The sequence below is a fragment of the Callorhinus ursinus genome, unplaced genomic scaffold (genome assembly GCF_003265705.2).
Source record: "Callorhinus ursinus isolate GAN/ISIS: 27379988/994484 unplaced genomic scaffold, GSC_fseal_2.0 scaffold10, whole genome shotgun sequence".
Taxonomy (NCBI): domain Eukaryota; kingdom Metazoa; phylum Chordata; class Mammalia; order Carnivora; family Otariidae; genus Callorhinus; species Callorhinus ursinus.
Window position 1 is genome coordinate 25,981,815 of NW_027397072.1, and position 17,824 is coordinate 25,999,638.

The 17,824-nt window shown below is 50.1% G+C and overlaps 1 protein-coding gene across 1 annotated transcript in view; it reads right to left on the reverse strand.

The window, feature by feature from the left end:
* Positions 1 to 17,824, reverse strand: part of XDH (xanthine dehydrogenase) — a 57,394-nt gene that overhangs the window by 23,778 nt on the left and 15,792 nt on the right. Inside the window, exons 7-17 of the mRNA XM_025868011.2 lie at positions 14,721 to 14,789; positions 14,318 to 14,404; positions 13,129 to 13,270; positions 10,705 to 10,797; positions 9,812 to 9,963; positions 8,688 to 8,781; positions 7,239 to 7,348; positions 5,125 to 5,309; positions 4,010 to 4,184; positions 2,407 to 2,490; positions 790 to 959 (exon numbers count right to left, since the gene is read on the reverse strand). Coding sequence (XP_025723796.1) covers positions 790 to 959; positions 2,407 to 2,490; positions 4,010 to 4,184; positions 5,125 to 5,309; positions 7,239 to 7,348; positions 8,688 to 8,781; positions 9,812 to 9,963; positions 10,705 to 10,797; positions 13,129 to 13,270; positions 14,318 to 14,404; positions 14,721 to 14,789 — 1,361 coding nt within the window. The remainder of the gene's footprint in view (positions 1 to 789; positions 960 to 2,406; positions 2,491 to 4,009; positions 4,185 to 5,124; positions 5,310 to 7,238; positions 7,349 to 8,687; positions 8,782 to 9,811; positions 9,964 to 10,704; positions 10,798 to 13,128; positions 13,271 to 14,317; positions 14,405 to 14,720; positions 14,790 to 17,824) is intronic.

The following is a 17,824-nucleotide window of genomic DNA, read 5'->3' on the forward strand; positions in this document are numbered from 1 at the left end:
TGAACACCCACCGGCCAGTGCTGCACGCTTTCAAACTCTGGCTTCGCCGCTGACTCTGGGACGTGGGGCAAGTCACTGACCCTGTTTGTGCCTGTCTTCTCATCTGGAACATGGGGATAACGGGACCTGCCGATAGGGCTGCTGAGGGGAGTAAATGTGCCAATATATGGAAAATGCTTTAAACCAAGCGGCAGCAAATATTAAGTGCCCTATGAGCATTGTATGTTATTGTTATTATCATAGAGGTGGCCATTCTTGTCATTTGGGTTCTCCGAGTTCAACAAACAGGTACAAGTGACTATTCTCTGCTAGGTCCTTTGTGGACTCCATCACTGACCCTCATGAAAACATCCTATTATGAATGGGGAAACTGAGAGCTTAAGCATGCAGGCCAGCATCTTGGTGGCAAAGCACCGGAGCAGGGACACAATCTCTAAGGCCATGCTCTTCCCCTTAATACTGACTCAAGTCCTCCTGAAATTCTGCATTGAAGCTTAGCCCAACATCAAAGTGCAGATCTAACCTGTTCCTGGTAAAAGCTCCTCACTGCTTTTCAGGCCACGTGTAATCTCCCGGTTCAGCATCCAAGGCTTCCCTCATCGGGCCCCTACCTACACCTCCAATGTCATCCCCTCGCCCTCCCAGGCACCACTGAGCTCCTGAAGCCTCCGGCTCCTCCTCAGGCTGGCTTTAAGAAGAGTCCCCATGTTCCTCTCCAGACCGGAAGGCCCTGGATGAGCCTCCCAGGGCCCTCCCCACCCCCCCGACGAGAATATTTCCTATACTCACGTGATCTTGGCATGGGCCTTGGTGCTGGTGACCAGCCGGAGGGACAGCTCATTCTCGTAGCGAGGGATGTCGTCACAGTACACAGCCTCCCCAGAAGCCTGCATGGCAGCGGCCAGGTGGGGCAGGGGCCGGCCCACCATGTCCTCCTCTGACTGACCCTCGGGCACCTCCTGGAACAACATGGTCACCAGTCAAGCCGAGCTGCAGAGGACGATGTTTCCCTACAGGCCCAGGGAAAGTATGGAGAGCTTCAAGCCAAAGCAGACCTGAGGAGTGAGGACGAAGGAAGCAGGAGGGGCACAGGAACAGTAGAAAGGAACTCAAAGCATCACTCTACACAGGAACAAAAAATAAATAACTAAAGAGGAACCTCTATGTCCATTCATTGAGGATGGAGCAAAAAGATTCCGTTATATGCACGCAACGGAATAGTATGCAACTGTTAAGACATACTTTTGAAGAATTTTAATGAGAAGGAAAGAATGCTCATGTGGGGTGTAGAAACAGGCTATAAAACATTGTGTGTGTGTGTGTGTGTATGATCATTTGAATTCTGTAGGAAAAAAATATACATGTTATAAATGTAGTATGTACACGTCTATGTATGCATAGGAAAAAATGGAAAGAAGTAAACAAAAATGGAATGATTCTCTCTTGGAGGTAAGATCTTGGGTGATTTTTGTTTTCTTGTTCATATCTTTTTGTACTTTGCAAAATGTTCTAAAATGTATTTGTAATAAAATTCTGGTTTGGTGTTTTTCAAAGTAATAATAATAATGGCTAATATTTTATTGAATGTTTAATATATGCCAGGGGCTATCTAAGCTATTCACTTGCACTGATACATTTAATCCTCAGATGCATCTTATGACAGAGATGCCATCATTATGCACACTTGCAGGTAGGCATCTTTAACTTGCCCAAAAGGTACAGAGAGGAAGTGACCTGTCCTAAGTTATAGTTATGACACGGCAGAGTTTGGATTTAAATCCTGGCAGTCAGGCCCCAGAGTTCACACTTTGGACCACCCTACTCTAGTGCAGGGGTCCACAAATTGTGGCCTGTGGGTCAAATCTGGCCCACGGGCTGCTTTTATAAATAAAGCTTTATTGGTACACACATGTTCTTTTATGTATTACCTCTGGCTGCTTTTAGGCTACAATGACAAAGTTGAGGAGTTGCAACAGAGACTGTATGGCCCACAAAATCCAAAATGTTTATAGGAAAAGTTAATCCTTTATCTAGTACTTCTCAAAAAGTTGCTGTTGATAGAAAGTTGTTGTTCTGTTTTGTTTACACGTTCAGGAGAACGCCTGGCTTTTGCACATTAGCCCCACGGAGGTACCAGAAAAGACAAAATGGAAAAAAAAAATTTTCTTTTTCTTTAAAGAGCAGGTGAAGATGAGAGTAATCCCAAGAGAGAAATTTAAGGAGGGAAGGGGGAAGCTTCATCGACATTAATATGATTCCCATTTTCTTCACTGGATATTTATGCAAAGCAGTAAGGAGCTTTGAGTACCTCGAGTCCAACCAGAGTCGGTCATTCACCAATGGTTAGCATCATCTGATATGCCCTGCAAGGGCCCGTGATATTAGCCATCCATCATGTATACTCACTTGGAAGAACTGGACATTGGCTGGAGGGTCTTTCTGAAAGAGTGAGGTGGCACTGGCGTCGGTGGGGTCCAGCTTCGGACAATTCTGTGGAGGCAAGATAACCATGGTGATCATGACTCTGTCATTGATCCCACCCTTGGCTGTCCCCAGGGGGTAAAAGGTACAACTGTTCCCCTCATCTCCTCATTTCACGTTCCTTCTAGTTCTGGCTGGATCTAGCTCAACATCAGCTCGGGGGCTCGAGAGCTCAGTGTTTAATATCAGCCTTAGCTCCTCTCCCACCCCTGCAGCCTGCATGGTGAATGGTTTGTACTTCCTCCAACACATCAAATGGTTTCTCTCCCTCCTGCACTTACGCACGCTGCTCTTTCTCCCCCAGCCTTGCTGGGAAAGGCTTCTTCCTCCTCATTTCTGTGGGAAATATTTAATGATATGGGAAATGTGCACAGTATCATCTCAACAGAATCAAGAGGAGCATAAAACTCTATATGCAGCATGCCTCCGAATCTGTTCAGAAAAATGATATGTTCCAGATCAAAAGCTAGGAAGATGGCAGGTCTACAGGTAGGTGGGTGGAAGGAGAGATAGAGAGAGAGAGAGGAAACATAATGACAGAGAGATGCACAGATAAATGTAGGGGGAAAAATCAGAGAAACAAGCAAAAATAATAGCACTGGTTTTCTATAGGATCTGAGAGAAGAGAAATTTCAATTTCAAAAAAAGTCAATTTAAAAATTTTTTTAATTTAATGTTTTTCATTCCAAAAATGTTTAATTTTTTTATTTTCAATTTTAACTTTTAACACATTTCTGTGTTTTTAAAGTTTTCCACAATAAGTGTATTGCTTTTATAATCAGAAGAAAATAAGTATTACAAATGTTTTTCAAAGGGGGATTTCAGTCAGCTGTCCTCACATCTGTGGAGCCCTCTCTCCTTTGTGCTCCGCATACCATCTTCTCAGTTGTTACTCTAGGCTGGCCTTTATTGACCAGGTTCTCTCCCACACGAGGCTGCCCCTTAGCGCCTAGTGCCATGTTATACATAAAAGGTACAAAATAAACACTTGGTGAACCAATGTGGGGAGAAGGGCTCCCGCACAGCTGCACCCCCTCCAGAACACACACCGCGGCAGTGACCCCTGGCCCCTGGCTGCAGCAGCCCCACCTCATATCCCCATTCCACAGTCTACCTTCTCATCTCCCTCCACATTCCCATTCTAACTACAAAACCACATCTGTAATCAGCTAGCCTCTGGAAGGATCATCTGGTCTACCCACCCCCTTTTGCAGATTTTCCAGGGGAGGGTTCGAGAGAGTTGTGACCTATTCAGGTTCTCAGGTGAGGTAATGACTTCTCCAGGACCAGAACCCATGTGATTAATGCCCAGACCAGTGCTCTGCCTCTCAGCCACCCCGTTGGCTCCCATCTCCATGTGGCTCCCTGGGCTATGCATCCTTGGTCCTTTCTCCTCTGCCCTTAGACATCAGAAGGGAGTAGCAAATTTACCACCTGGTCCACAGTACTCCCTCACTCACACTGGCTTCTTAAATCCCCAAACGCGTCCTGCAGAGCGTCTCTATCTTGCCCCCACCCCCACACTCACATTTTCCAAGTTTCCTTTGCCCAGTTTCTGAAGCACCGTCAGGTAGAACTTGAAGAAGAAGCTGAGGGTGAGGGTCCGCCGGAACTCCACCATGCCGCCGGGGGCATCAGGGGACAGGTACAGCTCCTCCACCAGGCCTGCACACACGTCCTGCAGCAGCTCCTCGTTCCAGAAACTGCCAGAGAGCAGATGGTGGGAGAGCGCTCCTATCCGGCCCTCAGAATCATCTGTGTGGGATGGGATGCCCAGGGTGACAGGCATATGAACCCTGGTTCCAAATTTGGCTCAGATACTTATAATTTTGTAACTTTAGGCAAGTTCCTTGCCTGAGCCTCAGTGTCCTCATCTTTAGAAAGAGACACAATAAGACCACAAAAATAATAAAATCTACTGAGTCCTCATCATAGGCACTAGGCAACGTCCTACGTGCCTTATATGAAACATCACTTTTCATTTCAATTTAAAAGTGCACCAGGGAAAATGTGTGTACTCATTTCAGCAGCGAGAAAACTGAGGAATGGGAAGGTTACGTAACTGGACTTATATATCCCAGCTGGTAAGTGTCGGAGCCGGGAACTGGAACCAAGGAGCCAAACTCCAAAGGGAGGCTTTATTTATCCATGCGGTCATGGTGCGGACTATAGCGGACCGTGCCCGTGAAGGGCGTGGTCACCTGCTGCCCTAGCCTAGCCGCAGCAATAGCAGTAGAAGTCATCCTGGCTGTGGTACCAACAGGAAGAGCAGCGGTTAGCCCCGGGGGTGCTCCTGGTCAGGGTAGGGATGGCGGCAGGAAGAGCAGAAGTAACCGCGGCGGGAGCGGTGGGAGGAGTAGGAGTGGTAACCAGAGTAGCCCTGGCCGTAGTAATTGTAGTAGAAGCGGCGGCGGGAATAGCAATACGGACGGCGGCTGTGGCTGCAGCAGCGGTGGTACCAGCCATAGCAACGCGGGCAGCAGCCGTAACGCTAGCGCCGCTAGGGGGCAGCAGTAGCCGGAGCAGCGCGGTAACCATGGTGGTAGCGGTAGGCAATAGTACGCTACGCTACGCTTCGCTAGCACTACTAGCAGTCGGAGCGGCCGCCGTGGCTTCTGGCTGCGTTTTGCTGGGAGTTCTCACCTCGCCGTCTGCTTCCGCGTGGTCTTGAGGGCTGAGATGGTTCTGTCGGCCATTCCGCCGTAGCAAAGGGCCAGCTCCTTTACCTGCGCCGTTTCCGGCTGGAACAGGACTCTCATGCCACAGGTCACCTTGGCTATGTCATCTTCCCTCCGGGAGGCCTGCTTAAATGCTGAGAAATACTCACCCTAAAAAAGAACAGAAGGGCTCTTGCTTCCCACCTCGTCTGGCAAGGACCACAGAGGGCGAAGCTGGAGCATGGGGACACGGGACAGGCGGAAGGGACAACGCCATCGCAAACCCGCAAGGGGCCGGTGGGAGGATTCAAAGATCCAGGCGCAACCGCCTAGCACATTCTCAGAAGTTCCAGGTAACATGCCCGGAAGCTGAAAAGGATTGGGATTTCTCCCTGGTAGGCAGGAAAATTGAAAGTCAAGGACAAAGGAGAACGGGGTGCTCTCGGCCAACAGCTGGGAAGAGGAAAGAGGTTTCACAGAGGCTCCTCAGAGAGCCCCAGTTCCTCACCTTCCCATCCTGCTGCCCGGCATCTGAGCCCACCCAGCCTCTCAGGGGCTGTGCCAAAACCTCTGCTGGCCTGACCGCCTCTCAAGCAGGTGCAACGAGAGCCAGGGGGTGTTGGAAGCACACCTTCGGCTGGGGCGCCCGTGCACCTGCTCTCTCTAGCTTGTGCCCCCCACGGGTCTACTGGCTACGGTTAGAAACCTCGCTTCCCGAAAGACTGAGTCACACTAGGAAACAATAGCCACCTTTGTGCTTTGAACATCCCTTTCCCCCTGGATTCAAGCCAGGCCCTCTCCTTCAGGATAGGAGGGGAGTGTGAGTTACTTTCCAGGTAAGAAACATCTGATACTAAGCCCTTCCTGGGCCAAGTTCTGCTCGAGGTCTGAACTCACCCCAAATTCTGATTAACATCAAAGGTAGAAGTTTAAGGGAAGGCTTATTGGAGAAAGCACAAGGAGGCCCATTGTGGAGGCCCAAAATGGCCACAGCCTTTTGTTCCAAGAAGCCACAGGGACTCCCCCCAATCATAAAGCTAGTCCAGATTCCTGATGTCGAACATGGCCCTGGGACAGTGAGCCCAGAGCTCGAGCTTGGTTGTGGAACAGAGGTTCTAGCGGCTCACTTCCAGGACCATGCCGGTCCTAGGGGACGTTTCTGCTGGCCTGCCACGAAATGCCAGTAGCAGATTGGCAGCCGTTCTTTCTTGAGAAATCCTTCCTAATTCTGGGGATGGAAATCTTTCTTTTATGAAATGGTTTTTTGTCAGTGTCCCTATCTGGCAAAATAAAAACTGGGCAGTGCTATGCCTGTTTCCTCCTCCTTCCCCAACTCACAATTAAACAAAAGAAAAATGTACTGATCTGTGAAATACAAAAATTTTGGGAATCACTGCTCAAAAGAGTCCATAAGGACAAGCTAGGAAATCATAAAGAAGCCACCTCAGGGATGAAATGGCTCTAATTTCATTAGCATTCTCATTAAGGAGGCCAAAATTAGCCAGGGCAAACATGCCTTGTAACACTCGCTCGAGCACTAGCTGGGGTGAGACCCATAATACTCTCCATTACGGCTGGGTTCCCGGCCTTGTACAGATCACTTTTCTATGAGGCCCATTTTGGAATGTGTGGCTGCTGAGGGAGGAGAGAACCAAACCAGGTGAAGACACCATAGCCCCCAAGGAACAATAGCAAGACAGCCAGAAATGCCCAGACCTGCCTGAACAGGGCAGAGAAACAAACACCTCATCAGCATGTGAGGGCCTGACTCACAGGCAGCTTCTCCACTTGGCATGCAAACCCATCTCCTCTGACCTCCACAGCTGGATGTGTTTTTGAAAACGTGTTGCTAGCTATCAGCTGCAGATCCCCACTGGCTCCCAGACATCTGCCTGGAACCTTACGAATTCTTGATTTCAATTTGCACAGTAACCTGCACAGTGGGTAACACTGTGCCCACTTTACAGAAGAGGAAAAGCAACGTTCAGAGACAATGTTAAAGTGAGAGATGCTAAGGTTGGTGCCCAAGGCTGACTCTGGTCTCCTCGCCTGGAGCCTAGCCCGGGTAAGAGTGATTCGGGATGCACCTGAGCACCTCACCTCCCTGCTGTAGGGGATCTCGATAGAAAGCAGGATCTCCTCCGGAGCCAGCAGGGTCTTTCTGTAGCCAGGAAAGAAGGTGTGGTCCATCCGAACCGTTCTCTTGGTGCCTGTACGGAGGCCAGAACAGAGCGGCCAATGTGAGAAAGCAGAAAACAATCCACCGGTGAATTCCCCATCCTGGTCTCTGGTGCCCACAAGTCAGAGGGAGTTTCTGGCACAGCTGGGGACAAGGTCTTCCACCTGAAATCCTAACTCAAGGATGTGCTGGTGCATGTTTAACGATTGTGTGTGGGCAGGGGCAGCCCTGACTTGTAGGATTTGCTAGTTTCTACAGTATCAATACTCCCGCTACTAATTTCAAGCTATCAGGGTGACATCAGTGAACATGACATTGGAAAGAGGATAGCAAAGAGTTGACACAGCAGGCCTGCTATCCTCTGAAAATCCTGCTTACAAGGTTGGCTGGGGTTTGTCCTCTGCGACTTGGATTTCAGCAGAGTTCCCACGTTCCCTGGGGAGAATGACTCACTCTGTCTAAACTGTTCATACAAACAGCATGGTTTATGCTAAACAGCTGCTTTCCTTCTGGGTGTCTGGGCTTTTGGTTCGTGCCAGGCAGAGCTCCGTGACCACCCCCAACAGGAGCCCTACGTGCTCAGTCTCCAAAGAGCTTCCCTGGCAGGGGGTACTTCCCATGCATTATCATGATGCAACTTGTTGCTGAGGGAATGAAGTGTGTCCCGTGTGACTCCACCGGAAGTAGGCTCTGCAAGTCTGTGCCTGGTTTCCTCCAGATGGTGTCCCATGTCCTTCTCCACTTAGCTGACTTTGCTTTGTATTCTCCCACGTATAAGTCATAGTCATGAGTACGATATACTGAGTCCAGGGAGTCCTCCCTGACCTCCTGTGAGTCATCAAACCTGGGGGTGGTCTTGGGGACCCTCAGACAAGGAAGATGCACCGTTATATAGCATTTCCACTCCACAGGTAGAACAGATGGGAAGAACCATAAGAGCATGGGCAATAGTAAAATAGATTCAAATAATTAGAAAGTGATGAATTTTGAGTATTTACTACCTTGCTTTTTAATGTAATTTATTCTATTGTGAGTTTATATAATTCAATTTTTTAATAGTGGCCATTTTAACAAACACACAGACTCCGTAAAAATCCAGCAGTGGACAGCGGCGAGCCTGTGCACCCCAGCTCTAGCACACCACAGGTAAGGATCTGCATGATAGACCTGTTGTGAATTCTTCATAAAGAAATGGTCTGGCTCTCCTGACCCCCGACCTGGGTCCATCTCCCTTGCAGTTTCCAGTTATCTGAAACTTAGGACAGCCGGGTCATTTAACTTTGGGCTCTATCTCTCCAGAAAGTGACCTATCTTGTGAGACTTCTCCCACACCTGGCCCTCTGTCCCGACTTCTGCATGACGTAGCTCACCTGTGGACACGATGGTCAGCTTGGCCCCACTGGCCATGAACACAGGGTTGAGGTCAGAGATGGGGCTGGCGGTGATGATGTTCCCTCCAATGGACTGGAACAAGCGGAGAGTGTGTGAGAGCCCAGCCCACCCAGGAAAAGCTTGCTCTCACAACTGTCTCCCAACCACAGGGCACGTGGGTGACACCTGCTGAAGGCACAAGGCCAGGCACACTCAGGCATCCAGAACAATGTGCAAAACTTGGGATCCGAACACTTGGGATTGGATCCCCGCTCTGAAATTTACCAGTCAGTAATCCGGGTCAGCTCCTTTAAATTTGTTTGATTTCACCCAAACTTTTTCTGAAAGAGCTGAGGTGGCTTATTACACAATGAAAGCAAATGTTTCCTGGAGGTAGAGTCCAGCCGAGCTGGGGAATTCAGTGGAGCTTTCCGTGTTTCTGCCTCCTGATCCACAATCAGAGGTGGCAGATGCTTGGGGTAGGGTGAGGGAATGGGAGTGGGCTGTTAGCTTTTGGGTTTTGTTCTAATTGAAGACAACAACCAAACGGAATGGAAGGGCGTGGCTTCCCACCCAGCACTATCAGCTGTCGTGAGCCTCCAGTGGTCCAGGTGTGTGAACACCATTAGCAAACGGGGAACTTGGGACGAGTCCGAAGTTCGGTTGTGAACAGGCAATGGCTGGGCCTCTCCTTCCTCTGGGGCTTGGGGGGTCCGCCTCTGGTTCTCCCCCAACTCTGAAAGGTAGTCCCCCTCCTGATTTGGCTTCTCCCTAACTTATCTCTCATCCACTTGCTGAAAGCCTTGCCGAGTCTGGGAACAGGGTGGGCGTGCCAACCTCAGGGGTAAAGACTGAGTCACACCGTGCATGCTTCCCAGAGCGACCCACAGGCCACCTTCATCAGAAGCACTTTCGGGCTCCATCCCAGCCCTACTGAGTCCAAATCTCTGAGAGCGGGCCCAGGAATCTGCATTTTAACAAGCACCCCAGGCATTTCTAAGCACTAAAGTTTTAGGCCTGCTGGGTCTTCAGCAGAGGCCAGACTAGTCCCCTCCGCCCCCCCCCACCTTGTGACAAAAGGCCTCATGCCCTGAGCCATGAGGGCCCCCGAACAAGGACTCACCGCCACAGACTTGACCTGCATCCCAGCAAACCAACGCAGCTGCTCCAGGACACCTTTGAACACCTCTGTTTTGTAGGCAGGACAGTTGTCAATTGCTTCATGCAGTGTCTTTTCCACAGAGCTCAAGGGGCAAGCGGCTCCAAAGGAGATACCTGGAAACACAAGCTTAGAATAACAGCGAATCCCTTCACAGCTCAGAAAACACTTTCATACACAGCTCCTAGGACACTTTACTGGTCCCTGAGTGAGGCTGAACCAGACCTCACGTCCTTATATGGATGAGGAAATTAAGGCCCAGAGAGGTTAAGTGACTTGCCCAATGCCACACAGCTAATGTAAGAGCCAGGACTCAACCACATGTCTCTTTTTTTTTCTTTTTTTTTTTTTAATGAGAGATAGCACGAGAGGGAAGAGGGTCAGAGGGAGAAGCAGACTCCCCGCTGAGCGGAGAGCCCGATGTGGGACCCGACCCCGGGACTCCAGGATCATGACCTGAGCCGAAGGCAGTCGCTTAACCAACTGAGCCACCCAGGTGCCCAACCACATGTCTCTACAACCAGAATGCATAACCAGTGGTTCTTAATAAAATCAGATCCCTGAGGGTGAAGTCCTGGCTTTTTAAAAAAAAAAAAAAAGCCCCCAAGACCTCCCTGCACTGACCCCGTGCCCCAGGAGTGATTCTAATGTGTAGGTAGGATTGAGAATAACTACTGAAAATCTCACAGCCCCCTTTTGCCCCCGGCACCCTACCATGGATGCTCAGTGGACGAAGACAATGAAGGGGGCCCCTTCTCCCCATGCAGGGAGGCTTCCCTGGCACCCACCACCCCATGTGACCCATTCCCAGTACCCCAGCCCCTTCCTCCAGGGGCTCCAGGCACACCTCTCCTTACCCTCCGGCCCATGCTTCACTGCATTCAGCTCAGGGATCCAGGCTGGGCAGACGATCATAGGAAACAGTTTATTCTTGAACTTCATCTCAATGCCTCGAGAGAAACAAGAAACCTGAAGTTAGAGGCTCCTACCAGCGCAGGCCTCGGCAATTTTCCTGCCACTCATGCAGGATCTATGACATGTTCACAACTGCATCATGCTCTGTGGGGGTCTCAGGATTAGCAGGCACGGGGGACAAGATACGGGGGCTCAGTGTGGTTTCCACACTATCAGCCTGAACACTGTGTCTTTCTCTCCCTCCCAAGAAAAACCCTATCGGAATTCAAATGAGATGAACTTTTGGTTTTTTTGGTCTTTTGATGTTTTTATTACTCAAAAAAGCTTCATTTTTTTTTTCATTTAGCTTTCGGACTCTGTGCCTTCAACACCTTCCCAACGATTTCTGCTCTTCAATAAGGAAAGCACACTTGATCCTGTCACGAACACACTCAGCACATGTGGAACCACCATAGGCCCCGCTGACGTGATTTTCCATTTCAAATGAGATGAACTTGAATTTGTGTGTGTGTGTGTGTGTGTGTGTGTGTGGCAGGGGCAGAGGGGATAATATATGAAGGCACAGCATGCTAAAATACGTCAGGAACCCATCGAAACACTTTACATATCTTAAATCATTACATCCTCACAGTAGCCCTTGTGAGATACTGATTTTCTGTTTACGGATGAAGAAGCTGAGGCACAGGAAGATTAGGTTCTTGCCCAAATGACACAGCTAAGAACAGGCATGTTTCAGTCCGTGAGCAATTCTTAAGGGTTGGGGTATCATAGTAATAATAACATGAAAGTCTAGCATTCAGACAAAAAGGAAAACTGTCTGAGAGAGAAAACATCAAATCTGCCTCCCCGGTCCCCAGCGTCTGCCTCAACTCTTCCAGGCTCGTGGCTCTGTGGGACCACACATCTGTATCCGGGTTCTGTTCTCGGCTAGTCAAGGTAGAGAGCTCTGTGAACAGACTCACCTCTGGTCCTCAGACCCCATTAGCTCTGCACCTCTCCCAACTCCTCCCACAGAGCTACAGATGGGAAGGTTCACAAAGAGAAGTCTGTGTCCTCCCCACCATTTCGTGGGCTGTGTAGAGGCTCCGATGGGTGGTCCAGGCTTTGAGGAGTCTGGCCTGTTTGAATATGGGCTCCCAGGACAAAGAATGCAGGTGGAAAGCATAGGTGGCCCATCCTGACAAGGCTCCCTCTAGGCCGGCTTCCCCCAACCCCCTGCCTGGTTGTCAGTGGTTAGTTACACTCTTGGGTGTACATATAAGGGAGAAGGGGTGAGACAGATGGAGTGGTCTTCAGAAGCTATTGCTAACTTGAAGCTTACAAAATGTTTATGGATTCATTCCCTTCCATTAGAATCTAATTGAGTCCAGGATGTTATGTGACCCATGGCAAAGAACATGTCATGGGTCAAAGGAGCTCGAAGATTCTTCCAGCCAGGCATTCTCTACTTTAACTCATGCCCCCCTGGACCCCAGGGCCACAGCCACACAGGCTATCAGGGTCACATCACTGGAGGCACATCCCCATCCTGCCACCCAGCCATCCCAGTGTGTCACGTTTCTGCAGCTGGGGTCTTGGTCCTGCACCTGTGCTCACAAGGGTGGGGCCTACTCTGTCCTCCACCAGCTTGGAACCAAGCCAGGCCCTCCGCTCTGTGTCTACAGATCCAACAAGAATCCACAGCCCAGGGGGCTCCCTCCAGAACCAGAGCCAAGAGTCTCCCAAAGGACTGCCTGTGGTTGCTTAAAAGCCTGTCAAGTCCCCCCACACCAGAGGTCCTCTAAGGCAGAGCTTGGCTACACCACAATCCTTCCCTGAGTCTCACTGGACTCGGGACGCAGCAAAGTGGAAATGGGCCAAGCCAGCTCCAGAAATGGATGGATTTCTGTCCCTTTGAGCACCGGGGAGGACAGCAACACAACCTGAGTCTCCCTGGCCCATTTGCATATGGTGAGCCTCATGTCCCAGGTGGTGGCACCAAGAGACAGGTGGCCACATCACCCCCAGAAAAAGGGAGGGGCAAGAGAATGACATTGGTGGAACCCCTAATGTCTGTCAGGCACTGGCCTAGACATGTGACCCGCATCACTCCTTCCTCTCTTAGACTGGGAGATACTTGGGGAAGGAACGATGACAAGTGATCTCGGTGCCCCAGCTCCTCCCAGAGTACCTGGCACAGAGCAGGCACTCTATGTGCTTATGGAGAGTCAGCAAGGGTCTCCTCAGGACTGAGAACAGCCCCGACGTGTGAAATGGGAAATGAGGGCAGGGGCGGAGAAGCAAGATTTTTGAGGACACACGGCCAGCGAGGGGTTGCCCCCCGCCCACTGACCCCGGGCAGGCTGCAGGGCTGCCCCGGCTCTCACCGATCTCCGTGTTCCCCACCACCAGCTTGGCCTCGGGGTACTGGGCTTTGAGGTCCAGCAGCTCCTTCAGGGTGGAGGCCTGGATCCAGGTCACGCGCTCGCCTTCAAAACGCAGCTGCTTCCGAGGAACATCTTTCAGCCTCTGGAAAATGTAGCTTCTTACCACACTGTCTCCTTCCCACCGCCATTCCCTGATACACTGAAGTCGGCAATGGCATCAACTCTCCTTCCAATTCATTGAATACCAAATTCAGAATGAAGAGACAGGTCCGGGGGAACGGAGGGCAACGTCCTCGTGTTGAGGAAGGGGGGTGGTTGTGGCTCTTACATTATCTCGCTTAATCTTTAGGAGGTGATGGGACCTTCACCTGCCACAAGGCAACATGAACTGTCCTGACCAAAAGCCTGGGTTCCAGAGCAGTGCACCCTCACCCCAGTGTCCCCCAGAAGTGCAATGGACAAGGTGTGGGACGGGGCAGAGGTGGCAAAGGAAGGTGTCAGGAGAGAATGCAACAGAGGCCGTTCTAGTGTGTGAGGGGTGATGTGGGGCTGGGAGAGAAAACCCCCTGATCAAACTGACAGTTTTTCCAAGGTTGCACCATCCAGAGAAAGATATGCTGGTGGCCTGCTGCCAAGCCCTTCTTTCTGGCCCATTGGACTCACTAGGCTGTCTTTATGTGCTCAAGACCACCCCGGAATCTGCACTTGAGAACTCGGAGAGAGGCTTGATTCTTTCCTTGCCATAAATGTTGGCGCAAAGGAGCAGCATCGTCCCAGTGAGAGGGTGCATGTGAGGGTGTCCTTAAAACAAAGCAGCAAGCCATGGATTGTGCCCTTTGAGCACAGCTTTGTTTCTTTGATTGTCTTAAATAAATGGACTGCTTACAGAGAGGAGAATGGGTTGCTTGGGGGCTTCTATGTTCAATTTAGCCAGGAGATCGGCAGATGCTTCTAGAGCACCTGTTAGTCTACACGGAGTAGAGTCCAGAGAGACCCACTCTCTGTGCTCAGAGCAACATGAGTGAGAGAAGTGGGGGTCCCTTTGGGAGTATGTGATAGAGGGACTTGACCTCTGGGTGTCAGAGGAAGGACAAAGACACAAAGGTCCCAGTTGGTTTGAAATAAAGCTTGTCTCCAGAGGCTCATGGCACAAAGACTGAGTTGGGCCTCTCCTTGGGGCATCACCTACCAGCAACTCTGGGGGGAAGATGGGCTCCTGGGTGGGATCCAGGGGCATGAACTCCTCTGGGTTGAATAAAGATGGCAGGAGAGTGACCTGTTGGAAAAGGGAACAGTTGGGTGATACCGTATCTCCTCCTTTAAAATGTCCTGTAGGACCTCCCCAGCCCCTTGTCCAAGTTAGCTTGTTTGCAGCCCCCATCCGGCTTGGTGGAGGGCCAGGAAGCTCCTGGGAGGCAGGATAAGGAGGTCTTGCCAGAGGACCCAGGGCTAACTTGCACATTCATCACCCTCATGGTCTGGGCATAACCTTTCCCTCTTCCGGCAGCACTGTCCGGAGGGTGAAGAGAATCCACTGCCTCGTTGATCTGAGACTGGCCCCCAGGTTTCCAAGGAGTGGAGGACCCGCTTACTTTGGAGTCTTTCTTCTGGTTCATGCAACAGTTTGGGTTGTCCCCACTTCCTCCGCAGCACCCACCATCCTAGAGAGATGACAAATATTCACACAAAAAATATTTGCAGAGTTTTCACAGAAGCTAAAGAACCTGGGTCACTACTATCCAATGAAATCTAGCTCTGCTCCTACCCCAGCATCAGTGGGAACAGCAGATGGCCACTCCCCATCCCACTCACGTCTGCATGGACATAAGACCTCTGCTTTAACCACTTTCCCTTTCTTGGCTGATGGAAACTAAGCAACTCATGAATAAAAAAATAGGATCTCCCCTGGAAGCAGCAGGAAAATTTAATTTTAAGAAAATTTCTCTATAGGGGCGCCTGGGTGGCTCAGTCAGTTAAGCATCGGACTCTTGATTTCAGCTGAGGTCATGATCTCAGGGTGTGAGATGAAGTCCCAAGTCGGGCTCTGTGCCTGGTGTGAAGCCTCTTCAGGATTCTCTCTCTCTCTCTCTCTCTCTCTGCCCCTCCCAGACCCATTCATGCTCTCGCTCGCTCTCTAAGAAAAGAAAATTTCTCTATAAAAGCTAAGTCCTACTTTATCAAAACATATCTTTATGCCATTTTCCCCCCTCAGGGCTTCCTCCTTAGGAAACTTCTCTGAAAGGAATCCCCACGGGTGCTCTCAGCATTTGAGAGCCTCTACTTGTGCATCAGTCAAGTTCTAGGGGCCTGGCTGGACTCCTTCCAGGCTCCAGCCTTTGTGGGGCTTCTTCCAAGCAGGTCCAAGACCAGTGCTGACTTCAGAGAGGCTTCCAGCCAGTGTGCCTGATGACCTCATCACTACATGTTAGATCCTTCTTGCCAGAAGACTAAACACTCCTCCCTCCTCACTGTGACCCTGTGCTAAAGGAAGCATACAGGTCCAGTGACCACCACTCCTGGGAAAGAACTGGCTCAGGACCTCTCAGGGTGCCAGAGGCAGAACATGGCATAAGTTCAGATCGCTGTCTCCCAGAACCAAGGTGCTGATGGTGGGGAAGTTGTGTGTTCACCTGACTGATCTGTGCCAAGAAGGTAGGAGTCTCAGCTCAGGATCTGAGAGACACTCTAGAATCCTGAAGTTTTGCCAAGAGGCAAAGGTGGGAGAAACTCCCCAGCACGGCTCCAAGGCCATGTCCAAGGCGGCCAGTTCCTGCAGAAGCAGGTCTGGGGCAGCCCTTTTGCCAGTGAATCACAGGAGACACATTTCCCAAGGGATGAGTCACACCCCGACTAGTGTGCCCAGGAAAGCCCTCAAAGAGCCATGGAGGCTGAAAGGGTGGTCTTTGAGAATCTGAAAGCACTGTCAGACCTGTCATGGGGAGAGGAGCCTCCCGTGCCTCGGCCCCCTGCGCATGCCACCCTGCGTGCAGACCCCAGGCCCCTCCTGCACTCACAGACTTGCTGCTGGGTCTCAGAGCGCTCTGTCCGTTTTGGACCTTCCCACCACTGCCTTGCCCTTACCCTCTGTGTTTAAACAAAAAGGAAGAGAGAAATCAAGTTCCTCTAGTGTCTCTTCTCACTTTTCTTCTTGGAGACGGGTGATGCAGGGGACCCACCAGATCCCACCTGACTCGAGGGAACCCGCGTACAGCAAGCCATCAGCCTCACTCACCCAGTCCTTGTGGGGAAGGACATATTCCCAGAAGTACATTTTCCAGATAAAGTGTAGGCACATTCTTCCTTAGATCTTTTTTCTTGATAATTCATGGACACATCCATGACATAAATTACTGTGATGTACAATAATGGGTCACTGCCCTCAGTATCCACTGAGGTTGGATAAGGCTGATTTTTTTTCCCCTGGAGAGATTTCTCCTTTCCTCAGCAGCCTGGACTACTAGGCTTGTGCCAATTTTTACAGTTCCTCCATGCCCTTCTTTGCTGCTAGACAGACATCATCATTTCTTGCTGTGAACAGTGTACCTCCTTCTAGCAAACCCTCCTCACCTTCCTAACGTGTGCTATGGGCTGGAGAATGAGCTAAGCAGGTTCATTAGAACTGTGTGTAAAGTCAGAGTGCAGAGGCTCCGAATAAGGCTTTGGGGGGGTCTCCAGTGAGGGATGTGCATGAGCTTCTGAGCACACTCTGTGTACCAGTCACTTTGAGAGCTCTGCTCTGTCCTCACCGCCCTGCAGCTGGATCCAGGGAGGCACTGCCAACACAATGGAGTCAGGAACCATTTCAATGATGATAAAACTCCAACCCTGCGAAGGAACATACTGCGGACTACACTTACGAGCCCTTCTCTTTTCAGAAAGTAGGAGGGCTGGTAAAATTGTATCTCTTTGAGAAGCCTCTTCAGAAATAAATACATGGACAAGATTAACAATCCTCCCTTCTCAGGGAAGCCTGAACAATTTACGAAGATCAAATAGTGAGTAATGGGAGAAATGTACCAGCATCATAATTTATAGTTGCCATGTATGTAAAACTTAAGACGTGCCAGTGTTCTAAGGGCTTTACAAGAAGTACTTTCCACAAACACCATAAGAATTATTATAGATATTATTATAATTTTGTTGTATTATTGTAATTACATATGTCTTATTATAATTTTAGATGTATTATAACACTATAATATTGTAGGTATTATTATAATCCCATTTTAGAAATATGCCTGAGGTCATGCATCGGTTCAGTGAAAAGGATGGGATTTGAACACAGGTCTGCAGACTCCAAGTCTGTGCTTTCAATCATTTTCCCTTAAATCCACACTTCCTCATTCTTGGTCATCAAATGCATTCAGCAGGATGTGCTGCCTTCCCTCCCTGTAGACCCCGTCCCTATCGCCACCCTCTGTGGTCATCTGGATACAACACTCCTTTTCAGAAGGTAGCAGCCCTAAAGGTCCATGAAATTTCAGGCACAGGTGTCTGTGACTCTCCCCTCAACCCAGAGTCAAACTGAGAAGAGACAGTTTGATTGGAGTCAGGGTCAACTTGCCCCAGTTGGAAAATCAGGTGAAATCTGGGGAGATAAGCCAGGAAGGGAGAGGCCGGCCCTCTGTCCTCCCTGCCAGATGGCAGGGGTGTGTGTGTGTGTGTGTGTGTGTGTGTGTGTGTGTGTGTGTGTGTG